This window comes from Podarcis liolepis (genome assembly GCF_965112155.1).
Source record: "Podarcis liolepis genome assembly, chromosome: 4".
In the NCBI taxonomy this organism is placed as follows: domain Eukaryota; kingdom Metazoa; phylum Chordata; class Lepidosauria; order Squamata; family Lacertidae; genus Podarcis; species Podarcis liolepis.
In genome coordinates this window covers 66,159,359-66,186,497 of record NC_139558.1, presented here as the reverse complement: position 1 = coordinate 66,186,497, position 27,139 = coordinate 66,159,359, and the positions used below count along the sequence as shown (strand labels likewise).

The window sequence follows — 27,139 nt, the reverse complement described above, 5'->3', positions numbered from 1 at the left end:
ATTATCTTCCTCGTTCCTTATTTACACAGCTGTGAGTATAGGCCAACTAATGACAGAATGGAGGTGGCATGATACCTCGAGACCAGCTGAACCAGCCTTCACCTGCTGCAAGCATATGCCCAACTGCAGCCGGGTCCCTTGACTTCCTACTGGTTTGATTCAACACTCTTCTGTAAGAATTAGGAAGCTACAGGTGTCTACCGTTTCTCTCTCTCTCTCGTAGAAAAGGGCCTCAACAGACTTGTTCTTTGTATATCCCATTTTGTAGCAAAAGTACAAAGCAAGCATGGTGGCTTAAGGATAACATAGGGAAGAAACTGTACTGCAAATACATATCTGGTGACTAGATATTGCATGAATACCTGAGACTCTGTCTTCAAGTGCTGCAGAGATAAAAGTAGTAGAATATAAGGCCAATTTCTGTACCCATGAGTGCACTGCAGCACCCACTTTAGTCCAAAACACTTTAATGCATTGGAAACCTAACTGCAGCAAGGAATAGAATCGGTTGCAAGAACTGTGACCTTAACAAGTTACAGAAGCAATTGCATCTGTTCGGACTTTGACAGTGAGAATGAAAGAATTTATAACAGGCAGTCCTCTAACTACAATATCCATGAGAAGTAGAAAAAGCCAGCAGCAGCTGAACGAGGCCAAATTAGTATCCAGAAATGGTTGTCTACAGAAAGGGTGGGGAAGGTTCGGCCCTTCAGATGTTGTTGAATTACAAATCCCATCAGCCTCTGCAAGCATGACCAGGAGTTGTAGTTCAACAACTTCTAGAAGGCCAAAGGCTCTCCATGCCTGGTCTACAGGACAGATGCAGAACAGAAAAGGGCAGACCACCGCTTCTTGTGGCGTGTAGTTCACAGCTGAAATCACTGAAATGTATCACCAATGATCTACATCTCACCCTCTCACTGGCCTTGGAAGCAGGCCTGTACTGGCTTACAGATGGCCCCCTAACCTAAAACTGCTCCTCATCTCCAGCAAAAAGCCAGAAAAGGTGCAAATCCAGAAACCTGACTCTGTGGCAGATCCAGATGTCAACTCTGCAACACGACTTAGTAATTTATTCTACAATTAACAGGGGATCATTCACCTGTGCATTTTCCAATGTGATTTTTATAGCAACAATGTCCTACTGCCTTTTACACACAGCAGACTGGTTTCTATGCAAACAAAAGGGCACAAATCTGACATCAGAAATTGCAGTATCTGCAATTGGGATGGGGGTCAGAGGGAGAGGATTTGATGTCCACTCCCACTGGACCAATAGCATATTCCTTCTCACAGCAAGGAAGGATGCATTTCATACATCTAATTTTCCCTAAGTTACTTTGACAGATCTATATTCTAGTTGCATGTTTCTTCAGTGCATGACTGTCCTTCAAACAACTCAATCTAAAATTTGTTTTCATCTCAGTTTAAATAACTTTAGCATTTGAGTTTTCCTTTTCTGCACTTGACAATACCATACTACATTTGGAACCACAAAATACAGACAGAACATATCAAATCGGAAAGAAGTGTTTAATTAAACACACAAGCTGGTCTATCATGGTTAAGATTTAGAAGCTTTCTGTACTAAATGACTGAATGTATGCATAACACGAAAGAAAGGAAAAAGATGGTTTTAAAACAACTTTTAAAGTACATCGTTGTAGTACCTTTATAGAACTTCATAGGGTTTTTTCTTTTGTGAGGGAGATATTACCTGATTGCAAGTTTTACCAAAAAATGTATGTTGCTTCTATTGTTGGCTAATTTAAGGGCTTTATACCAAAACCTTGCCCCTCTGACAAAAACAATATATAATTGGTACCATACCAAATCCTAGAATAGCTTATTAAAAAAACATAATTGCAACTGGTTCCTTAGCAAAGGTTTACTTCAGTAAGGTAGGTTTACTTCAGTAGGTGTAAATAGGCTTTGCTCTAAAGAAAAGGCACAACAGAACTTAAAAATCCAGACATCATTTCACAAAGTTGCCCTTCTGGTTTCATTATCTAATCTCTTATCCTACTGACTTCATTATTTCAAGTTTCTACTAAATATTCCTACATACAAAAATAATATTTCACAACTCACAATAACATTTGTTATTTTAAAAACTTAAATTTTACCCCTTGCAATGGGATTAGAATGGCTTTTTTCATTAAACAAAGATAATATTTAACACATGACAGACCAAGGAAATATAAAGTATTTATATTCCCAAAGATGGTGGGAATCATTATATGCAGAGCTGTTCTGAATGGGAGGCACTGTACTGCAAATGTCTAACTGCTGGACTGCTTTGAGACACTCTCCAGAAACCGGGCAATTCCTCTTCCACGCCTAGTAGTTGTTTCACCTGTTGTTTTCACTCCTGAAGGATTCTGACCTAAGCAAACAATGCATGTGTCAATATATAACACAGAAGCCATGATAATTAAATCTTAATTTACACTCAACACCAACAGCTAGATATTTTCTATCACAAATTTTTAAAAATAACCTCACAGGAGAGTCACAACAGTTTAAGTGGCTTCTATAAAACTGGTAAGGAAAGTGGAATCACAAGGTTTTGCTCTACCTTCTGTGCAACGCCTACAGTTTCTTGCCTTTATAATCATTGAGAACTGATAAAATAGCAAGAGCTGCATTTTATTTTATCAAAATAGCCTTGGCACAGTGATCCACACCTAGTAATCTCCATCTTCAGTACTAAAGCCAAGACTGATACCAAGGTGGGTTAAGCCAAGGTGGGTGTTTTCATGTGGCTAAATAAGATTGCCATAGTACAACCAACCACTTCTTGAAGGTGCAGCACCGCAGAGAGATCTGTAACAGAAATGGGTGCCGGTATTGAGTGCAACTGCTTAGCTGGCACTTGTGGACCTGTTTTGGAATGCTCATCTCACAAGCCTCTGGCAATGGGAGCAGTTGTCTACTTTATGCTCCTTGCTTTAGGAAGAAAAGTCAGCAGTTGTGACCACAGGATGACATGCTGGTTGGTTGTAATGGGGAAAGTTTGCTGCCACAAGTTGAGCACTTAATGTACATTATGGCATTCAGCAAGTATTCAGATGGCACAGACTATAGAATTAAACAGGTAAAATTGGGGAGGGGGAATGAAGATGGGGGTAGAAAGAGCCTTGCTTCTCTACTACTGAGTTTGAAGGAAGAAAGTTTTGAAGTTGCAACTGCTGTGGTGATCAACAAAGTCTTGGGACCATGTAACACCAGTCTTTAAGCATTGGCATTAGCTAATGAGTCAAATTCAAGGTCTTAGTCTCCAACGACTAAGCATTTTAAGGCCTAGGACCAAGTTACCTGAAAGACAACCTTCCTCCTCAAGTCTGTAACTTGAGATCTCCTAGTATCTTGACAGCAAGACTTCTCAGTTTTAACACCCCCGTTTTGAAATTCACTTCCCTCGGAAATTCATTTGGTACCAAACCTACAGTTTTAGATGCCAACTTTTGTCAGGCCCTTTATGCATAATATGCTTGTTATCAAGGAAGGTAAATAACTTGACGGTTTAACTGATTTTAATATTCAACTAAATAAAATCAATGCAGAACCTGCCATGAGGTCTGCAAAGGACAGTATATAAATGATAAAAGTAAGTTATAACGTGAGCGGAGGAGCAACTCACTCAAGAATGCCTTCTTAAAATTTTAGCCAGTATCACTGCAGAGAAATTCTGTGACTGTTTAAACATACCACAAGCGTCATTACATTTCCTTTATGCAGATATTTTAGTGGTAGACTACAGTGAGAAGGAACACTCAAAACTTCAGAAAAGAATCAGGAAAGAATGTGTTGGACTTAACAGTATACAGTCACATTTTCTTTGACAAAAATGCAGGTGTGAAACAGTAGTAATGATTCTAACAGCAACTCGTTTTCATTACGTTTAATTTTCCAACATAGATAATCACTCACCAGTACAAGAGGCAGCACCTAGTTCCTCATTAAGAGATTGGAAGTACCTTTCATTTCCAGTGCGCTCAGCAGCCCTCATTTTCTGTAATGCAAAAAAGACAAGATCACCCACACAGAGATATTCTTTCACTGACTCATTCACCAGGTTTTCAGGACATCCTTGTATACAAAGAAAAGATGGATATAGTGCATAAGGAATATTTGCATAATGTGCCTATTGATGGATGTATTAATATTCTGCACATAATTAAACAGACATATTGGTCAAATAAAATTGTTTGTAAAATATAATTATATCATTATTTTTGAGCATATTATCATGATTACTTCCTACATTTCCAAGTACACTCCAGAAATGTTACCGATAAGATATAGAAGAACTAATCTGTTAAATGAACAGGGCTGACCTGGAAACGTCCAGCATCCAGAACCACCATTTTAGGATTTGCTGTGTTTTGGGAGTCCTCCTCACACAAGGGTAAGTGAGATGCAGTCAGCTGGACACAATACATATTTGCTAAGGAATTGCTGATACAGTATCTATATTGGCCAGAAAAACACCAACATGAAGATGTGTTACCATTTCCATGAGCTGAACAGAAATTTAAAAACTACATACTACTGACAATATACTGCACCAAGACCATGGATACAGGAACATAATTTGTGATAGGAGGCATTGGTTGAACTGCAGGGGCGCAACCAACTTGGGTGAGCTAAAGAAGGAAAATCAGCCAGGAGGCAATAAAAAGCCGTTCCTTTTAGCAACTTCTTCCAAGCGAATAGCAGCAGGAGCCTACAGAAACTGGGACCTGAAGAACCCCTCTGCCATGAGCAGAGACTATAACCTCCCAAACAACTACTTGTGAGGCCCAGGTTATTAAATTGCAGGTATCAGCCTATCAGAGACAGCAGAAAGGGGAAGATCTTTTGAGTTGTCTGAGAGACAAGTTGCTGCTTCTCAAGCCCCTTCTAGTTAAGGCCTTGGGCAACCAGTTTGGATGAACCAGAGGGGTGTGTGTGTGTGTGTGTGTCTGTGTAAACTGGTCTCTGCATATGTGTGGCACATCCTCCTCCAAAATAAATAAACCACAACAAAGTTTGCAAATGCAAGGTAAAAAAATTCTTCCTCATGAAATATACTCAAAATTCAGAGACCTTTTTGGTGACAATGCAAACCTGAAGTTTTTCCCAACTGACCTGTCGAGTAAGTGACACTTGGAAAACTTAATCAGAAAGAAATAGATTTTATTTTATTTGGATCTTTAAAATTCCTTTCTTCCTATAATAGCAGAAGTGCCACAAAATCACATCAGTTGCTCCTTCATTCAAATGCAGCCGACAAAATGCCTACTAAAGAATATCCAAAAGAACCAACAGGTTATACTTGAAAGAGACAAGACGACCCCAGACATTGTATATGAAACTAATGTCCAAAATAGTTTTAAGATGCAAAAACATTCTAACATATTCACTGTATTTTCATACTCACGCAATTTTCTTGCAAGTAGCAAGAGCACAGAACACTACATCGTTTTCTTCATGCCACTTGCACCTAAGTAGAAATAATACTTTCATCATGAATGTCGAGTTTCAAATACAGTGGTACCTCGGGTTAAGTACTTAATTCGTACGGAGGTCCGTACTTAACCTGAAATTGTTCTTAACCTGAAGCTAATGGGGCCTCCCGCTGCGCTGCCGGAGCACGATTTCTGTTCTCATCCTGAAGCAAAGTTCTTAACCCGAGGTACTATTTCTGGGTTAGCGGAGTTTGTAACCTGAAGCGTATGTAACCCGAGGTACCACTGTATATGCTTCAACAGTAAGACATTTTCAAGTTCTAGACAAACAACTTACCTTTTTCTTTTCATCTACTCCACTGTTTGGCATTAGAAACTTCTTCAAGACAGAAACATTAATTTTCCCAACCCACTATCACAAGATAAGGTGCTTTAAGAGCACAATCCAGGGGGTTTGTGGAAGAGAGTAGTGAAGAATGTTCAATAGCTTTTTCTTACATGGCGAGAGAGAATAGAAATAGGCAAAGTGAAACATTTGGTAGAACTCTGAGGCCGGCTGCTCAAAGCTAAGGCAGGACTAGAACACGTAGAGGCACTATCCCACACAGGGTGCCAGTTGAAACTCGTATAATCCTGCTTGGCCTATAGAAGCATATGGGAGTAATACCTCATTCAATGATACCCACCTTCACTGTAGAAAAATCTGTTTAGACTTTTAAAACTACTAAATACTTCAAAATAGCTCTATGGGTGGTTTTTAACCAAATTTTACTCAAGAGCAGACCTATTGAAATTAATGAACCAAACACAAGCATATTCATCAATTTCAATGAGTCTAAACCTTAGTTTAATGTCTCAAACTCTTTTCTGAAATGAGTGCAAGGCTTTAGATTAGCATTCAACATGCACGCTTATAGCACCATAATTTATTTGTACCCCACCCATCAGACTGGGTTGCCCCAGACACTAAGCCATAGTTTTGTGTAATGTACAACTATGGAGCATCTGTCAATCACATTTTTTCCTGGTCATAACAGACTCTCATCTCATAGTAGTCAAGTCACTGTGGTTCAGGTAGGTACAGCAGTTATTATGATTTTTAGAGCTATATATTATACCTAGTATTGCTGGAGTAATCCCACATGGAGGCATCCAGGGAGTTACACACCCATGCCTTGGAAGGCTCCTTTTGAAGCTTCTGATAATACAGCTCCACAACAAGGTCTTCCACACAGAGACTCTCCAGATTATTAACTGTGCCTATTATAAAAAAGTAAGTTTTAGGAGCAGCAGAGACTGTATCTAAATATTAACTTATTTCCTGTTGTAAAGGAAAATTTTCTTACCCACTTCTCTAGCCATATGCTGCAGGCACCAGTTGACCCTAAACTGGTCAGAAGACTGCAAAAGAAGTTTTAAGTATACATTATACAATCAAATCAACAGAATTAATAAATCTATACTATATATTCTTATTATAAGACCTCTATGGCTAAGGTTTCTTGATATGCGAGAAAACGGTTATTCTTGATAAGGGCTCCAACACCGAAACAGGAATTTTTCCTGTCTACAGCTGTTTGGTACATAATCTGACCAAAGCCAAAAGAACTGTCCATAGGTATTTGGTCTGCCTTGGAGAAGCAACAATTCAGGAATACAACTCTACGCTCTTTTAGGTTCAATGTAGACACCATTTTGTACAAACGAAATATCCTTAAGGAAAGGCCTCAAAACTGGAAATCTTTATGTGAAGCCCTTATGCTATAGAGATTGTCAATGGACAGCTTAAAAGTTAAAACATCTGTGTACTCCAACCTTACTTGAGGTGAGGTCACCTATATTTTTATACACACACACCACAGCTAACCAGGGAAAAGGCTAACTGAAGCATGTGGGTAGCGATTTTTTTTCTGAGTTCTTCTGAAAAGCAGAGAGCCATTAAAGTCTAAAAATGTTACATTATACCTTACAATACACAGGTGGCCAGGTGCCCCACCGTGGCTGAATAAATGAGTATAGCTCACGTAACACAACGGAATGATTTGCAGTTACAAGCTCAAAGCCAGATAGGGGAATCCTATGTGTAGCATCACCTAAGAGAAAATCAAAGTGCCTTATCAGGGCTTTTCAGAAGAAACACCTCATTTCACACGCATTTGTACTTTTAACTTTAGTTACAGTTCGCAGGATTAATATATCAGTTTCACTAAAAACACCTAAATATATCATTCAATAACTTGTCTGTGTTTTATTCAAGTATTTTATCATTGCAACAACACTCTGAGATAGGGTTTATCACCAATGTAAAGGAAGATTGTTAGACACAAGTTGTCTAGTTGAGCCAAGTGCAGGTCAGTCAAGGCCTGTCAATGGTTGAACTTCACTAGCTGTCTAGAAAGGTAAATGATTACCCAAGGATCCTATTTATTTACATGCGTTTATAGCCTGCCATTCACCAGCAGTCCTAAGGCAGGTAATATACTGCCTAATATTCAATAATTGAACTACTCTGTGTAAAATATCACTGAAGCAGAGATTAGGGCAAACCAGACAGCAAACACCACTAACACAGCAGTCCAGATACTTTAATTTCATCTTCCATCCCCAAAGATTTGGGCAAGGTGGTGTATGCAATGTCTAACCATTATTATCTGGAAACACAAGTGAGTGACTGAAACCTAAATGAATGCATGAATATGAGTCTGGTTAAGAGCATAACTTCAACATGTTACTTGGGAAGACATACTAAGACAGGCCCGTACAGTTGTTTAAAACTGTTCTTTAATTTTTTTTATTGAGTAGCCAGTCCTTTTAAAGATTGCTTTGTCCTTCTTTTAAGTTTGTGTTTTTATACTGTTGTATATTGCTCTGATATTTTATGAGGGTGATATAAAAATATTTTGTATAAGTAATAATAAACAAGATACAAATAAAATGCCATAGGATATCTGGCATAAGAACCGTTCTTTAAAATAATTAAAAAATAATGGGAAGACTATATGTGGGTCATAAAAAAATGCTGCCAACCCATAGGTTCCACATCTCTTGCCCAATACCTACTTGCTGTCTGGCAATGAAAGCGAAATCCCCTTGGCACCTCTCCTGCAAAAGACCAAAAAGAACTCAGGCTTTATTATGCAATACCAAGCTGTCTGTAGGATTGCATGGTTATAATACACCATTTTCTGTTTTCCTACAGAATAGTAAATCAGTGTCCAAATACTCGTCTAGAAGTACAATTTTATTTCTTTATAATGTATCTTTCGTAACACAGAGATTAAAAATGCACAACATACGAACATACTGATTTGGGCAGTTCATGTCTTCTGCTGACACAAGGAATGTTTCCCGTTAAGTTTCATTTATTCATTAAGTAATGCTGTCATTGTGGTTTTGTCCACTATATGAAGCCATTTTTATTTTTTCATAGTGCAAGAATGCATACAAATAAACTGTCCTGGACAAACAGAATCCTGCATATCTTCTCTCCCCCCCCCCCCCCGGGGAAAGACAAATTTCATCTCTTCTGATTCCAAAAGCTCACCAGGATCTAAAAAATGATGAAACTCTGCAATTATGCCGTCTTTTAGTGAATACTTCACACATCCAATTTCGCAAGGAAGGAAACGTTGTTTGCAATGAGAGGGTAGAACTCCATGGCTGAAGATATTCAGGTAGAAGAATGTGGTTTCAAGTACAACTGAAACAAGATTTTGTATTAAGAATATTAGTGGAGAGTACAGTGGTACCTCAGGTTACATACGCTTCAGGTTACAGACTCCGCCAACCCAGAAATAGTGCTTCAGGTTAAGAACTTTGCTTCGGGATGAGAACAGAAATTGTGCTCCGGTGGTGCGGCAGCAGGAGGAGGCCCCATTAGCTAAAGTGGTGCTTCAGGTTAAGAACAGACCTCCGGAACGAATTAAGTACTTAACCTGAGGTACCACTGTATTTGTTTATTATTACTATAACAAAAAAGTAAAATAGTTGGAGTAAAATGTACACCTATAGCACTGAAAAAAAATCATGAAACTAAGTCACCTGCAACTCCAATTTCCAGGCAACCCTCAACCAGACTAGGACTGCATGCACATTATAACTTTGAAGCACATTTCCCCTCTCAAAGAATTCTGGGCACTGTAGTTTATCTCTCACAGAGTTATAATTCCCAGCAACTTGTAGTAAACTAGTGTCCTTGAGAGGGGAAACGGGATTTAAAGAGGTAATGTAGCCAAGTTTTGAATTGTCATGTGGTGTTCCATCCCCAACCTGCTCCAGCCACAACAGTCTGCTTATAACGATGAAGCAATCTCAGATTATAAAACCAAGGCTAATATCATTCTTTATAATACAAAAGTGGTTAAGAAACCTCAGATAAGACAGTGTCTACATTGAAAAAGTGGTCAACAGTGGACCACTCCCCACAAAGTAGTAGACATCTGTTTAATTACGTATGTTTTTTGGCAGTTGAGTAACAATGGATGCAATCTCAAAAGATAGTTTTCTAGTAGACCAGAGACTACATTTTCCCTGAGTTGAGCCTAAAAACATCACAGAAACTTGTCTGGGATGTTGAGATGCAACCTCAGAACTCACACAGCCACTGCTGACACCAAGAGAATTGGAAAGTGTCATCTTAGATCGAATGCTTTAAATGTGTCAGTGAATCCTATATAATACTAGAAAACTCATTCTGTTAAATTTATTCTGTATGGATCCCTACGCACCCCACATTACACCACCCATGTACAAGGGGAAGTATTACAGGCTTGAGGAAAGCCTGGGTTTGCAAAAGTACAAAAAACCAAAATCACACCATCTTTACATATCAACTGGTGGCTAGTGAACCCTTCTAAACCTGCTTAGCAAACTTTCAGCTACTCCCTTAGTTACTGAATCACGTTTTATCCTGCTCTGCAGTTAAAGAAAACCTCCAAAGTGGCTTACAAATACTACCAAAAAAAGTGCCTTGCAGACAGCCATGCAGGCATAACCAGAGAAGTCACCAGGAGATTTTGGATGTTTTATACATTTGGAGAGGGAAGAACGGATGATTTAAAAGCAGTGCCATGTGCCAGTAACTGCAACATTGCTTGTAAAATGATGAGTCATTGTCACAAATATGCTGCAGTTGAGTGTCACTCAAAAAAAAAATGCATAAGCAGTTGGAATATCTGGGAGAACTAGAACTACTTGCCCATGTTAAGAACTACTTCATGGGTCACCATAACCATCTGACCAAAGCAAGTTGCTTGTACCATAAGCATCAGAAGGACCAAAATGTCATGGACACAAAATGCTGCTCCTGAATATTCCAATGAACTTTTTGATCAAGACATGTAGACAACAACTCTTAAGGATTACATTGGGCTTCAATAACTTATTGTTTCAACAACAAATCCTGTAGCAGCTTTAGTTTCTTATTTGGAGTCCCCACTCCCAATGCTCTATCACCCACTGCCTCTATTCCATCAGGTTCAGTACTTTCACCTCCTCCTTATTTGAACTCTGTCCTGCACTCAGGCTTTGGTCCTGTATACTTGAAGGTATGTTTCCACCCCCATCGTTCAGCCCGGACACAGAGGTCCAGCGCTGAGGACCTTCTGGCGGTTCCCTCACTGCGAGAAGTGAGGTTACAGGGAACCAGGCAGATGGCCTTCTCAGTAGTGGCACTTGCCCTATGGAACACCCTCCCATCAGATGTCAAGGAAATAAACAACTACCTGACTTTTAGAAGACATCTGAAGGCGGCCCTGTATAGGGAAGTTTTTAATGTATGATTTACTGTGGTTTTATAATTTGTTGGAAGCCACCCAGAATGGCTGGGGTAACCACAATTACCACTCAATTTCCTGGAAGCAACAAAAAGCAGACCTGCTAGCACAGTCTCCAGTCACAATGGACACATTGAAGGTTGGGCAGATCAGGTGAACTAATATGACTATCATTTACCTTTATCACTCTTCCCAGGTGGACCAACGAGGTTTGGAGCAGAAACTCTCTTCTCAGTTTGTGTGGAAGGAAATGTGGGAAGAGGTGGTGGGACTTGGCTGGGCGGCTATGAAAAGTGTAGACAATCCATCAGTTAATCATATATGAATGAAGGGAAAGCAACTACAGTAGTATGCAATTAAAACTGCTAAGACTAATCTTTCCCTCTCCTGGCCCTGTAGAACCTGCAAACTATGAGCCAATCACATAACATACACCCCACTGCCATGAAGTCACCTCATTACAGTGGTACCTTGGGTTAGATACCCTTCAGGTTACATACGCTTAAGGTTACACACTCCGCTAACCCAGAAAAAGTGCTTCAGGTTAAGAACAGAAATCGGGCTCCGGTGGCACGGCAGCAGCAGGAGGCCCCATTAGCTAAAGTGGTTCTTCAGGTTAAGAACAGTTTCAGGTTAAGAATGGACCTCCAGAACGAATTAAGTATTTAACCTGAGGTACCACTGTACTGGGCTTACACCGAGGTGACATCTGTATGATTTCCCACTTTCATATAGGTGATGTGCAGCCACACCAACAGCAGGGGTCCAAATTACCACAATGGAATACTAATGAAGTTTGCCCCTCACAAAAATGGCACCTTGACACAATCCTAGCAGCAACCTTATATATTCTCAAGGAGGATGGAATGAAACCTCACCCAGTACTTTTTTCTGGGGGGACGCAGACCTCTAAATATTCTGTGAATCTCTGTACTTCTGTCCATTTACTGTACAGTGGTACCTCTGGATGCGAACGGGATCCGTTCTGGAGCCCTGTTCGCATCATGAGCAGAACGCAACCTGCGTCTGTGCGTGCCACGATTGCGTGTGATGTCATTCTGAGCGTCTGCGCATGCAGTGAAACCCGGAAGTAACCTCTTTCGTTACTTCCGGGTCACCGCAGGACGCAACCTGGAAAGATTTAACCGGAAGCGTCTTTAACCCAAGGTATGACTGTATTTATTTTCCTCAATTTGAACTATAAAATGGTCATTTTCTTGAGTCAAAATGAGAGTACCCCTAAATATTTTTTTTTAGAAAAAAAGAACTGACCTCACCTATAGACCTTCCATTGTAACCTATGGGTGGGAGTTAGTGTAGTGCAAATCTGCTCTGGATTTTGGACCTTTCCAGAGCAGGTTCTGTGGGGACTGGGAAGAAGAACAAGGGAAAGTCCAATTTCACAAGCAGATTTCAGTTGTGCAAACAAATAGGAATCACTGGACGCCATCATATGCTAAAAACAATCTTCTTGTGGATTATCTATAGTTGAAACTCAGTTACACTGTGATATATCTAATTTAAATATTAACTCACAATTTTCAAGACTAGAAAGTTTACAATTCAGACTTCCCATCTATTTTTACAAGAAGGAACAAAAAGTAACATACAACACAATCACCAGTTTTAAGGCTCACGTTTTTGAATTATAAACGTTGATCCCTGCATTCTATTGTTACGTTTGCTTATTAGGTCACATCCACACCACACATTTATTTCCGCCAAAGAATCCTGGGAACTGTACTTTACTCCTCACAGAGCTACAATTTTCAGGATTCCTTGGTGGAACTCACGTGTCTCGAATGTATAGTGTGGATGTGAACTTTGTCAAAGGATTCAATCCTCCTATTTCAGGAACAGCTGCAACATAAAAACCTACCTGGCTTGTTTGGAAGGGCTCATTATAATCACAACTATACAACACCTGTGACTGACCAGCTCACTCAGAACCTTCTTTCAAACACATCAAAGTTACTTTTCTTTTGTTCCCACAGACTATAATGGGATTTTCTTCCAATTTATACTATAATTATATAATTACTAACTTGCCTCTGAAAATATAAAACTGATTTCCCCTATTCCAGATTCATTCATTCACCTCTTTTGTTGCTACATCTGATTTCTTAGCTTTCCGTTGACGAGCCATTTCTGCATACTTTTCTTTTTGTTCCTCAGTCAGCATCTTGAAGTAAAACCAGTGTAACATAAGGGCTTGCCATTATTTCTCTACCATAATTAAAGCAATTCCCCCCATCACTACAACACCAAGATACTGAACACGATGCAGTCAGTTAAGGCTTTTAAGCCTCAGTAATTCCACTGAGAAAGTTAAGAACAATCTTAACTCTCATAGAAGTCAGCCTAACTTTAAAAAGTGATTAACTTTGGGTTGATTGTGCTCAGCCACTTTCCCACCACTCAGAACTTTGCAAGCTTGTCTAGAGGAAAGCCCTAGCCTACAGAATTCAATGTGGTTCACTCACCAGTAAATGAGTGGTATCGATATTAGCCATACTCAGAGCAGACTTGGAGTACAGTTAAGAAATGTCAATCATTTGATTCCAAATGGTCTAATCTGAGTACAACTTAGTTGGATATATCCCAGGGTGCTTGTAGCATAACCTGAAGCAAGACTGTTGTACCTAAAGGGTGTAAACCCTGTTCACATACCAAGAATTCAAAGCCACAGTTAAGTAACTCAACTTTTAAGGGAGGATTTGGGAAGTCTGCAACCTGTATATCTGCAATCTGCAGTCTGTATATTTCTATGCACTGACTTTAGTCATCTTTCTAGTTTCTCCAATCTTTCACCTTTTGGATTATTGCGAATAGCATGGCATGACTACTTTTTCAAACCTTGGCAGAAGCCTATTTGTGCACATGACTGGCAGTGAGGAAAAAATCCATTTGGGGAATGCACCTTACAAGAGTCCACCATTTCTTTACAAACAGACTTAAAAAAGAAAAGAAAAAAGAGGGCTGAAACCAGTGGTAGGGTAGCCCGTCACTCCCCATCACTACAATAGCAGTTACAGGCTCCACTAAACATAGTGTGTATCTGAAGAAGTGTGCATGCACACGAAAGCTCATACCAAGAACTAACTTAGTTGGTCTTTAAGGTGCTACTGGAAGGAATTTTTTTCTTTAGGCTCCACTAAAGTCCGCATCAAACTTTTTTTTTAAAAAAGTTGCTCATTCTAAGCCACCGTGAGTCTTTGATAGGAAAAGTGAGGTAAAAAGGGTCTAATTAATGAAAATGTTGACCTCACACTTTTTTTTAAAGTATTTTACAGCTGGGGTGAGTATGGGGGGGGGTTTAAATTCCCCAAACAGCTTAAACGTAACAACTATCGACAACTTGTCCCCCTCCCTCCTTGAGAATCAAAACCAGGTTATCCAACTCCATGGAGGGTCTAACATGGCTCCCCGCGCCGACCAAGAAGGGCGAGAGAGAGGAGGCCCGCCTCGCCTCGCTCACCGCCCAGTCGTCGGAACAGAACGGGATGGCATCCCGCACGCCCGTCACGGCCAGGCCCCGCCGCTTCAGCTCCGGCAGCTTCTCCAGCACGAAGAAATAATAAGCGTTGCGCGCGCCTTTGCGGTTAGGCATCGCGCTCGGGGCAAACGGCCGAAGCAGAGAGGAGCAGCACGTCCGCCTCCTTCCCCTTCTCCCCTCTTATAAAGGAGAGGCCGAACGCCGCGCCGCCCTTTGGGCCCCGCCGCACCGACTACGGAGCCTCCACGTGCGCACGGCTGGCGGCGGGGGGAAGCCGGGATTCGCTGAGGGGAATGAGAATGATTTAAAAATAATAATAATTAAAGTGACCCGAGGCAGAGCCAAGCGCTTTCTTCTTTTTTCACGTCTTTGAGATTAATTCGCATGGAAGTTGTAGAGTGTTTTCATGGGGCTGTGGGGTGAAATGCTTTTCTAATAAGCAAGTCTTGATCTGAGGCCTACACCCACCACGGTGCCTCGGAGCTTGTTTGCTCCTCAGAGGTTCGTCTCTTGTGATTTTCTGCAAGCCAGTCATGGAATTCAAGTTCACCTTCTTGGCTTGCTAAGTTTGACCTGGCACGTCCCACTATATATTTATCTTGATCGAAACATATTGTGAAACTGGCAAATGGTGGTGGTGGCGGGAGGTCAAATGAAAAGTAAGAATACACCCCCATTCAAATAAAGATTAGACACACAAAAAAAGAGAGGTACGCATTTGGGCTGATGCATTCACAGTCCCTGGAATGAATTATTGGTATTGGAGGGTAACCAATTCTTCCTTATTTCAAAGTCATCTTGGCTCATTGGGTTTGAACCTGCAAACTATATTTCAAGATCGCAACCCTGTTTTGTGAGAGGGCTCCTTGTACTTTTAACTGGACAAGCTTTTCCTATCAATTCATCTCTATGCTGGATAAAACTGTTAGATTGTGGTTCAAGAACATTTAGATACCAGAACGGGAGTTTAGTTCTTTGCCCCCATGCAAATAATGTTTCTTGCCCCCTCCTGAAGCTGCAATCTGCCATAGTGTGGGGAAGATTTTCCCATTCTGTGGCTAATAGCTTCAGGGAGGGAATATTTGAATCCCTGATCCAAACTGGGGATCCCATGGCTACTCTTTTAAGAAAGAAAAAGCTGTCGGGATTGCCAATGGAGCTTCAATGTTATCTTTTGTTTGAACCACACTTCAACAGTAACAGAAACTCCAACTTGAGTATACAGTATTCAGTTTGGTTTTAATTGGGACTCTAGATATTCACTTAGCAAACCGCAGACAGGAAAATAAAATAGTGTAGTATTACCTGGGTCTACTGCTGTGCATTGGTCATTTTGTTGTTTTGGCTCTGCACATAAATGCTCCAGACTCTTGAATTTCAGGACTGTTTGGCCCCATTAGTTACACTCGTCCCCTCCGTTCTGTAGCTGTGTGTGTATATCTATATCTATATCTATATCTATATCTATATCTATATCTATATCTATATCTATATCTATATCTATATCTATATCTATATCTATATCTATATCTATATCTATATCTATATCTATATCTATATCTATATATCTATATCTATATCTATATCTATATATCTCTCTATATATCTCTCTATATATCTCTCTATATATCTGAAAGTAATCTTTCATGTCTCTGGTGAGGAGGAAGTCTAGTCAATGCAAATTTATGCAGCAATACTGTACATCTGTTAGTCTGACTCTTTCTTGTTTTTATTTTTATCTGTAACCCAGTACCCACACAGTACAGATGGGCTTTGCATAGTGAACACCGTAGTCAGAATTTCCAGCAGTTTTTTATGGTGAATGTTAACAAGTTGGACTCATGCTGTACCAATGATGCAGAATCTCTTGTTGTGCATTAGCATTGCTAGTTGCCTCAGCGCATCAGAAAAGTGCAAGCTGAAGCCATAATTGTTAGGTGCAATGTAATGGCATCATATAAAGCTGTTATGTAGAACAAAGTACAACAGAGGCAAGACTGGGTATGAGTCACTTACGAAGGATATTTTTGGCCATCATGCAAAACCCATGCTAGGTATGTTACAGATGAGTTTTCTTAATTCCTCGTCATTTGCCAATGTAATTGTCATACATAGTGCCCCCAATGCATATCTCTGCAGTTTCCCATTTGAATTGGGCACAGTAGGACTCACCCCTAAATTAAATGAAGTCCAAGAATACATAGTGGGCTGCATTTGCTCAAGTTTATACCTTATTATTCCAACACATCCCTCTCTTCTCTTTCTCTGCTGTTTCCTATCATACCCTATATTGCTTATATTTAGACTGCAATATTCTGGAGGCAGGACCTACTGTTAATAGGTCTGTAAAGTGCACTGTACATTGATGGTGCCTTATCAATACAAGTATAACAAAACCAGATATGTTGATGATAGATAGGAGCAGAGATCAAACACTTACAACCCTATCCTGTATATTGTGGTGTTAAAATAGATAATCTAAATTTGAAAGCTTGCTGTGCCCTCCGTAACAACGGCAGCTATTCTGAAAATATTATCAGGCTGTGCATCTCTGCCAGGAGAAGGATGCTATCCATGCTCTCAGAATGGCTACCACTGAGCCCTGGATTGCACTGGTACATGGTAGTCAGTATTAAGCTGTCCTTTTTCAGAAGCACCTCTACAACTCATTACCTCAGCAGCACATTAAGAACCCTGAAGGAAAAAGACATGCAGGTACATATGCATGAACACATGCAGACAGATTGTACCCACTTTCCTGAGCCTTATGGAAAGGAAAGGCTGCAGACTATAAATTGACTAGATTCAGCCAAGAACAAAAATATTTGTGATGAGGCAAAGTAAGTACCGTAAGTGCTTCAGCAGCAATTTGTTGTGAATGTGCTAGTGATGAAAGAGAGATTCCAATGTGGAGTGCTAGCAGAGGAAAGCTTTTATAGTGTATGGCACTCTTAAAGAAACTGACTGAACAATATGAAGTCACTGCAGTATTAAATGGTGCTTTTTGTGACATGCTGGCCTTTAGCAAATATAATGAAGCAATTTAGCAGCAACTATTTGTTGAATGCTGCCTCACGTCTCAAAAAGCTATAGAAATCACAGTTTCTATGGAAATTGCTACAAGGTAAATTCAGAATGTGAGCTGTAGGGATGTGCAGACGAAGACAAAGAAATAGTGAATCAAATAAAGATTCAAGGGGAAGATTTTAAGTAAAGGGATGTATACCCTACCATCTTCTTGCAGCTCAAGCTGCCATTTTCTTATACCTGACATAGCGTAGCCTAGGACAAGTTGCTTGTGCCCCTATGCTCCTAATATTTGCAGACATGCAGGTGAAGTGTTGATGGTGGCCCACCCTGTGCCATCATTCCCCCACGTTTAGAATGGCATTCTTAGATGCCTTGCATCCTTCTTTTTAGCTTCCTGCCATGTGGGAACTTTAGAAAAGGAAAGTGCAACATATGGAGACAGCTTATATGGAAGCCTGATTATGCAGATAGAGGGTGTCCACGTAAAGATGTCAGGAGTCAGCAGCATGTTGAGAGAGGTGGGGGGGGGAGGGAGAAACATGACTATAGTGAGAAGAAATTAGAGATAGAGATTAAAGCTGATAAATTAGGGGGAAAGGAAGAATAACTGGGCAGAAGAGCAGCTTTTATGGTCTGCAGCATCACTTTGATATCACTGTATTACTCTTGCTCTTGCAGATTGCTAGGACACTATTACAAAAAGGGCATCACCAGTTCAAAACCATTTGTTCACAGAAGTCCCAGTTTTGTTTTGGTATTGAATTTAGTGTGGTATTCTTTCTCAAGTCATTCTAAGACAACTTTCACCAGCTTGGTGGCCTCCAGAAGTTTTGGACTACAATTTCCATTAGCCTTGGCCACCTCAACAGTACTAGCTGGGCCTGATGGGAGTTGTAGTCCAAAACATCTGAAAGGCACCAGGTTGGCAAAGGCTAGACTAAGGTATTTCCAACAGTTGATTTATATATTTTATTGGTCTAACAGAGGTTTGTTTACGAAAAAGTATCAGTGTCTAATTGGAATGTGTTACACACCAGGACAATCATGCTCTTTCCTGTATCAGCCAAATATAAATCCTTTAAAGTCAGTTAAGAACTGCAATTGGTGACTGGGATGGGATCAGAGAGATTCAAAATTAAACTCCATTATACAATGCAGGCTTGTGCTGAATAATGCAAAACTGTTCTTCTTGGCCCAATAGTGGATTATACGTGCACTACTAAATAATTGGCCGGTAACTGAGAGAGAGGTTTTACAACAACATGTTTTTTCCCTACTGAAAATTAAAAAGAAGAAGAAATATATCACTGTAAAGAGGGGGGAAACACTCAAACCCTCCCTAATTTAAGAAAAATATTGTTTGAGCTGCCTGGAGTGTAACTGAGACAGTACAAACACAAGAGTGTTTGTCTGGTAGATTTCACCCTCGTCTTGGGACAGAGTCCTATCAGATCAACAGAAAAGAATCTCTGTTCTGTAGTATCACTGAAGGTCCATAGAATGGGGCCACACAGAAGCAAAAAGTATGCAATGTGGTATTGCTCTTCCATTGGCCCATTCAAATGCTTTTTCAAACAATGGGAAGGCACACAAGTATACAGATAAACAGACATACAAATAAACAGGTGATGACAGCTGTTGGCTGGGAAGTAGAGCTATGAAACAGGTTAGCACTACACTTCCTGACCTAAGTCAGGAACCAAAACAACAGGACTGGGGGAAATGGTGTGTCAGGAAGGTGCTTGTTCTGTTCCCCACAAAAATGATAGGTTCATACCTCCATAGGGAGGCTTATGGAACTCTGGTTTTCAAATTAATTTTTAAGCTGAGCAATCAGCATGAATGTCAGAAAGGAGGAGAAGGCGGCCAAAGGTCTATTCTGTTCTGTGGTTTGAGCTACTAGGAGAATTAAATTGTTTGTTGTGCTTAGCACTCAGAGCCTAACTAATAATAAACTCAGAACACAGGGGTATTTTAAAGTGAGAATAAATCAGCATTGCACACAGAACAATACCACTTCCTTGAATTGAGAATATCTTTCCGGAGCGATGAGTCAAACTTTATTTTCAAGAAAGGTGGTCTTTGCCAAGTTTGCTTGCCAGCACTGGAGGGAAAAAATAAATACAGAAAACATTAACCAAATACTTATGTTTATAATTTGGGAAAACATCTGCAGATTTGTTCCAACAAGGAGCTACGAGTTAGGTTTTGCTGTTTAACAAATAGTTGAAATAAGCAGAAAAAAGGAATATCTAATTCCGTATCTTTGTGTTGTGAAGACTTGACTCTGTTCTATACAGAACTTCACAGATAATATTTTATGCATAAAATAAGGAATCAGTCCTCAGCTGGTACAAATCAGTCTAACTCCATTCTTATCATGAAATGTGTTACTGTGGTGCCATGATTCATGCCTCTGCTGAGAAAGTGAAGGGGTTGCATACATGTGGTATTGTGGTAGGTGAACTGCATAGTGGAATTTGTAGTTAAAGGCATAAAATGGATCTGGGAGGAATGGCAAAGAAAGGGCAAGGCTGAAGTGTTTGGAGAACAGCAGAGTTTAGCTTTAGGCTGCATACACATCACAGTACTGTTTACTCTGGCTCCAGTGCAACATGCACTGTCTGAAGCCAAGTACACATGACGTTAGCCACAATCCATGTATCCTGCAGCTTCTTGAGAAATCCTGTTGATTGATGGACCTTTCCTCAAACCAGCTTCCATCTGATTTGAAAACATAAGCCACAGCCTAATGATTTGTGCCTTTGTGCCAGCAGATCCCTACAATCTTCAGAGAAGGTCCTGCTGACTATACTGAAATCAGTGGGGTGTCTGTGTCATCACGAAAGAGGGTCTTCTATGTTGTGGCACCTAACATCTGAAATACACACTTGGGAAATTGGGTATATATTAACTGTGATTTCAAGAGGCATCTGAAAACCTTTCTGTTTAGAGAAGCTTTCCCTGACTGCAGATTATTTTGATCACATATTGATCAGTTTTTGCTTATTGATATTTTATTCTGAAATTTTAATTATTTTTTTAATTGTGTGCTACTTTGATGTGTTTATTTTTTTGCATTTTTCATCTGTAAACTGCTTGATTGATTATATTAAGTGTTGTATAAATATATAACAAAGGATTCATTTAACACAGTTATCTACTAAGCCGCATCAGTACCATTATTCCCTCCCTAGGTTTGAAACCAACTGCTTAACTAGCTGACTGATTTCTGTTACTCTTTTTCTTCTACAGTGACAGCTGTCTCATTCCACCGCTTACTTGACAGATGCTACAAAAGATGAAAGTTTAATACAGCACTTTCATGTTGAGCATTTGCAGATATTACGATTAACAATTCATGGAAAATCTTTCATAGTTTATACCTTGTGCATCCTCAGAGCAAATCCACAAGGTAGGTCACAGTTGCACACCTTTTATAGGGAAGGAATGGAGGCTGAACTCAAGGCAGGCCACATAAAGAATCCATTACTAAGATGGGATTTTATCCCACATGCCTTAGATCCAAAACAAGTTGGACGTAGACCATCAATGGACCACTTATTTGACACTTTTCTTTTAAATACATTGTTATAGAAATATGTTTTAGTCACAGAAGCTTTGTGGGTGTATCTCTGTTCTGCTAGCAGAGGGGGAATGAAGGCGGAAAAGGGCGTGATTTGGGGAAGAGCAAGGAAGGCAAAAATCTATGGTTGAAACCCTTTAGTAAAGTGCATGGCAACAGCAGCTTTAAGTAACACATGATTTAGCAACCCTCCCAATCTATCATTTAATTGTTATTCAGTGAGCCAGAAATTTTCTGTAGGTTGAATCCAGACTTAATCATGCATCAAGTAAACCCATTGAAATCAAAGGAATTAAGTTAGCAACTTAAGTATGATCAAACAGCAGTTGGTAGAGCATAAAACTCTAAATCTCAGGGTTGTGGGTTCAACCCTCACATTGGGTGAAAGATCCCTGCACTGCAGGGGGTTGGACTAGATGATCCTTGTGGTCTCTTCCAACTCTTCCAACTTCCAGCGAAGGATTAATGCATCCGGTGCTGAGCATTTATATGTGTTTTCTCTGCATGCCTAGGAAGATCCCTTTTCAGGTTTGGGACCACATGCTCCTTCTTTCCCCTCAGCTTCGTTGGTACACATTCTTAGATCCGGCTGCTTGTTCTCACTAGTCTTTCAGTTACACCACTTAGTCCTTAAACACGAAGACTGCCCAGTGTGATGAACTCTCTCCAGTTCCTGGACAGCTTCAATGGGCAGCCATGTGATTTAGAAACTCCTGCAGCCTCGGAATTCTGGTTGCGGGGGGGGGGAGGGGGAGGAGAAGACTTAAAACCTTGGAAGTTTTCAGCCCATTGTCAATCCGAGCTTGGTTTGAGGACTACAGCTGACTAACGGTGATTCCCCCGCCACCGTCTTGCCTGAGATGCATAAATTACGTCGCAGGGAGCAGAATTCCCGAAGGAGGGCAGTGCTGCCCCCCTCCCCCTAGCAGAGTGGTAGCTCCCATTCAGAACTCTCTGCCTATTCACACGCTGAGTTATGTGGCGGAAGACCCGCAGATAACGGGAAAGAACACTTGAGGTGCCAGCCGCTTCGTGGCGGGAAGCCTCATTTTTTACTTTCCTGGCTCCAGTTTCTCCCCCTCTCTCCGCTTCCTTTCCTTTTCCTTTCTGGAGGGACAGACCACGAAGATGGATGGAGTCTTAGTAGGCTGGACTGCTTTGCTGTGGCTAACAGGTAAGGGATTTCATGGGGATCAATAACTTTTTTGGATTCCCAAAGGAGTTGCCTGCCTTCTCTCCCCCCCCCCCCAGCTCTGTGTGTGTCGTGTTGCAGCAGGTTTCAAGCTTGTTCAGCAAGTGGGAGGCACGGAAGGGAGGGGGGTTTAGAAATGTCGAACAAATAGTAAACAGCATGTTTGATTGAGGTGCCCGTTATCGGTGTTGCAGGCACTAAACTGCTCCACACCCCCGCAGCGTATCTCTTTCTAAAGGGGGAAAATGATATTTACTTTACCCCCCCCGCCCCCACTTTCCTCCCAAATCTCTTTCGTCCTGATCTGATTCAGAAGCAGGCGAGCTCACGTCTGGGTGTGGGTTTTTAGCGTGGCTGTCTTTTCCCCCAGGGTGCCACCCCTGGATTTCTTTGGAGTTAGTTGGATGTGGGGAAAACATCTTTCGGAAATGTATTGGGGCATCAGAATTGGCAAGGTACGCTGCAGGTTTTTGTGGGCTCCCAGGCAAAGCTCTCTGCCTGTAGATGTCCTGCACAGACAGATTGATAATTAAGGCAGAGTCATTATTACAGTACTCTCTTCGGTTCTGAATCACTAACTCTGATTAATGTCCCAATTTCACTCATACACATGCATTATTATTTTTTTGGAGGGGGTGTTCTTCTCTTTTTTCCATAGATTCTAAGTCTATTGACAGGGTTAAACGGGCAGCTTTCCCATCAAGCGATAGAAATCTCTTCTCTGGCTACATGTGCCAAACATGCCCCCAGGACCACTTCTGCAACTGGGTGTGGGTGTAGAAAAACATCCAAATGTCACCATCCAAGCAACCCTCAGCTTATGATGCTCATTTTTCTAGCCCCCCCCCCCAGTTCCTTAGGCCCTGGAGGGTCCCAGGCCACCATTTCCCCCAGCAGAGTTGCTTGCAGAGAATTTGTTCAACTGAGGTTTCTAGTCTAGGGAGCTATGTGGCTATCCTCCCCTTGAGCTTGCTAATATCACCCACCCCACAAGCTTGCTACCCACCCTGGTCTGAATCCTAAACGTGCCCTATGTAGAAGAGTTTTCTGTTTCTTCCTTTCCAGCATATCTGCCTGCTGTACTGAAAACAGAGCCCAAATCCTTCATCTCCATCATTTGGGGCCTGAAGTTTGCTGGTTTACTAACCATTCTGGGCTCACTTCCACACCTTGCCTTTCCTGAGCCACTGCAGCTCATTAACCCAGCCATCCCATTTCTGGATTGCTGCAACGTAAGCATGCCAGCTGGAGCCAAAGAGGCCTTGCTTGAGTTTTCAGACCACAAGGATAGCCTGCACCAAGGGATACCAAGAATTGGGACACTAAAGCAAGCACTGAGTAGCTCACTAGTCACCAGGGATCCTGTCCCTGGCTTTGCACAGCACAGCATAGCAGAGCACATGCATGAACTAGGCTGGCTGGAGTCAGGATGCTGTTTTTGCTTCCTGCAAAAATCAGGCAGAAGTTATGGGCGATGATGGGGCTGTCTGTGTGTTGACCAGCAGGTTATGGTGGTGGCACTCATGTGGGTCCTTAAGCCTCTCTTTGGTCACAAGGAAATGCCCAGTTTTGCTGACTGTTAATGCCCATCATGTCTGTTGAAATTTTGGGAGAACAGGCCAGCCCCAGAGATTGTGTATGTGCGTGCTGAGGTCTAGCCTAAGTGAAAAGGCTAAGATGACGTTTTGCCAATGGAAAACACAGATTGTATTGGTTGGATTAGCAGTTCTGCTTGCTCAGGGGAAAAGAGTGTCATTTCCTCTTTCTTCATGGAAAAGTAGTTGCTTACTTTGGTCAGTAGAACTTCCTCAGAAAAAAAGAATTCATTGCTGCTATTTCCTGTAAGGTTATTTTGGCAGCAGCTAGCTTTGCTTCTCTCATATCTCTTTCTCCAGGTTGTTTTCTGTGGAAAATTATTGCATTCAAAGCAGTGTGCAGAGACTTCCATATTTATGGTTACCTACAGTAAAATAGATACTTGCATAATTTTCACACATGACGGTGTATGCAAACATACACAGTTGCTTTCCTTCATCCATGCAGAAATGGTGCCCTGTATGAAGATGCCCTCAGGTAATCCTCTGCTAATGTATGAATGGGGAGAGGGGAGGGAAATCCCAGGAATATGTGTCAGATGAGTATTTCTATGAGTGTCATCAGTTCACTTTTACAAGCTATTGAGGAGGATGTTGCCTTGGTGCTAAGCTACAGAAGATTCTAGGAATTGCCGCTTTGCAGTATTGAATTTGCACAAATAGATTATGGGAAGAAGCACAGGAAGCAAACTTGAGGGATTTGGCTGTTCCTACTCACTTTTGTATGCACAACAGCCAGCAACCCATTGTAAGAATGGTTTTTTTTGCACCCTATTAAGAAAGGCGGGAAGGAGGTGGGTTTATGGCTTTTCTGTGGATAAACAAAACCAGACTGGGATAGCTCAGTTGGTAGAGCATGAAACTCTTAATCTTTGGGTCGTGGGTTCAAGCCCCACATTGGGCAAAAGATTCCTGCATTGCAGGAGCTTGGACTAGATGACTCTTGTGGTCCCTTCCAGCTCTACAATTCTCTGATTCAAGCATACAATATAACGTTGCCTACCTTGCTGCTTCTGCAGAGAGGTCATGTGGGGAGAGGGCTATAGCTTAGTGGTAGTGTGCTTGCCTTGCACGCCGAAGGTCACAGGTTCAATCCCTGGCATCTCCAGGTAGGGCTGGGAAAGGCTTCCTTCCTGAAACGCTGGAGAGATGCTGACATTCAATGTAAACAATATTGAGCTAGATGAACCAGAGGGTCCGATTCGGTTTAAGGCAGCTTTCTATGTTTCTGGGAGGGAGACATTTCTTGCATGTGGTCTCTAGCATTCGCTTTCATTTCAGTATTGGAACCAAACTAGACGTGATGTTGTTCACACAGTTAGTAACTGAATGAGTCTTTTTAAACCCTTGGTGATAAGAAACACTTACTGCATCAAGTCAGCTTTGGTCAGATGTGTGCCAGGACAGCCATAAAAACAAAAAACCTGAGGGAATGGTGTTAAGCATGACACTGTTTGCACATAATTTTTTTTACACCATCCCTAAGAGCTTTCCTTTTTCAGTAAAATGATATAGTTGCAAATAGGTTATTGGGGTCTGTAATACCCCACAATGTGAAGCACATAACACCAAAAGAACAGTTGACAGTTTTATTTTATAATTGACAGTTTTATTTTATGTAAAACATTTTCTCAGTCATTCCAAAAGGAATAGAATTATTCTCAAAAGCTGTAAGAATAAAACATAATATTTTTCAGGCTCAGGAAGTGGGTCCCTGCTATGCAGCAGGGCAATTCACACTTTATCATGATTGAGGAATACCTGGAACATAGGATTGTAGAAGGTTGACAGATAGTTTATAAATTTTTCAGCACCGTAATGTGTGCATTTGATGCAAAACATAGATGAAAGATTAAAATATAAATAAATTTATAAAATGTGATAGGGAGCAATGTTATTATTTTATTGCATTACAATTTGTGTAAATGATATTTTATATGGATACACTACTTGAAAGTTGTCAAAACCTACAACTAGTACAGTGGAGCTGAAGAGGGCAATAGAGGGACATGATATGAAATCAGAGAAGGTAAATTGTGGGAAGGGGGAGGCAGAGAAAGTTGAGGCAACCAACAGAGAAATTTAAGAGTCATTTCACAAATTGTGTATGGACTCCTACAGATGATTGCAGCACCAGAGTGCATTTCTTTATGGAGTTATTTCATCAGGCTGAGAATGTCTGCAAGCCTCACCTGCTGTATGATCTCAGGCCCTACAGAAGATAATGCTGCCTACAGCCTCAAAAGCACTGCTGACTTATAAAGAATCTTTCGTATGACATATGGGAGCCCGAGAGCCAGCTTTCCAACACCACATTTTATATGCCCTGACATTATCCTTGGGCCCCACTGAGGAATTTCCCCAAAGTACTGAATAAATTTCCTATAGAAGTGCAGGAGTAAATCTATGCAGAAACACCACAGGAGCCTTGATTTAGATCAGTAATACCACAATATTGCCAACATTTTAATGGCTGGTTTAGAACAAACCTTCCTACCATCAGCTCCTCTACAGAGCTTCTATTGGGAACATTTTCAGTGTCTGCACTCACATAGGAAGAAAGCTTTTGAGAAATTTCACAATTCCATCCAGTAATTTCCTCCTCCCCATTAACTTAAGCCTGGAACACTTCATGCAGGAGGTTCTTTTCCTGGGTTTGCAGTACCAGGAATGCCCTTTGGGGTTTGTAGGGGCTAGGGCAAAGCACACTGTTTATCTGCTCCAGCCTTAATCTCCCCTCTGCCCTCTCGCTCTTCTCCATGAGGTTTGTGTCCTCTTCCTGGTGTTTTTTCTTGTTTTTGCTGCCCCTTTGGCAGTGACAATACCAATGTGGCTCTGTGCCTCTCATCTACTCTCTCCGTGTCTTGTTCTAGGAAGGGTGGAAGTAGAGAGCCTTGTTGTGTGGGCAGAAGGTGGCAGGGCTGGCCAGGCAGTGGGACTGTCAGTGGTGGCCATTGGTATGTGGGGGACACAGTGGCGTAGCATGGGTTGTCAGCACCCGGGGCAAGGCAAG

The 27,139-nt window shown here is 41.1% G+C and overlaps 2 protein-coding genes across 8 annotated transcripts in view; one reads left to right on the top strand and one right to left on the bottom strand.

Annotated features, from left to right (window-relative positions):
- Positions 1–1,514: 1,514 nt before the first annotated feature.
- MAEL (maelstrom spermatogenic transposon silencer) lies at positions 1,515–15,861 on the bottom strand. Of its 3 annotated transcripts, none has more exons than XM_083498699.1 (12): positions 15,192–15,861; positions 13,326–13,409; positions 11,406–11,511; positions 8,998–9,153; positions 8,514–8,555; positions 7,419–7,546; positions 6,800–6,854; positions 6,572–6,713; positions 5,426–5,488; positions 4,341–4,473; positions 3,934–4,015; positions 1,515–2,386 (listed from the first exon to the last, which is right to left on the bottom strand). In XM_083498699.1, the coding sequence occupies exons 2-12, from the start codon at positions 13,407–13,409 to the stop codon at positions 2,283–2,285; spliced, it is 1,095 nt and encodes a 364-aa protein (XP_083354825.1). In that variant the 5' UTR covers positions 15,192–15,861; the 3' UTR covers positions 1,515–2,282. The 3 variants fall into 3 exon arrangements, with proteins under 3 accessions (XP_083354825.1, XP_083354824.1, XP_083354823.1); XM_083498698.1 differs by lacking the exon at positions 15,192–15,861 and adding an exon at positions 14,706–14,983; XM_083498697.1 differs by lacking the exon at positions 15,192–15,861 and adding an exon at positions 14,646–14,981.
- A 6,115-nt stretch (positions 15,862–21,976) lies between these two features.
- Positions 21,977–27,139, top strand: part of ILDR2 (immunoglobulin like domain containing receptor 2) — a 36,868-nt gene continuing 31,705 nt past the window's right edge. For 2 of the 5 annotated variants that reach the window (XM_083498643.1, XM_083498644.1), the window contains exon 1: positions 21,977–22,513. In XM_083498643.1, the coding sequence (XP_083354769.1) occupies positions 22,468–22,513 (46 nt within the window). In that variant the 5' untranslated portion in view covers positions 21,977–22,467. The remainder of the gene's footprint in view (positions 22,514–27,139) is intronic. The other 3 variants (XM_083498646.1, XM_083498647.1, XM_083498645.1) reach the window with 2 other exon arrangements.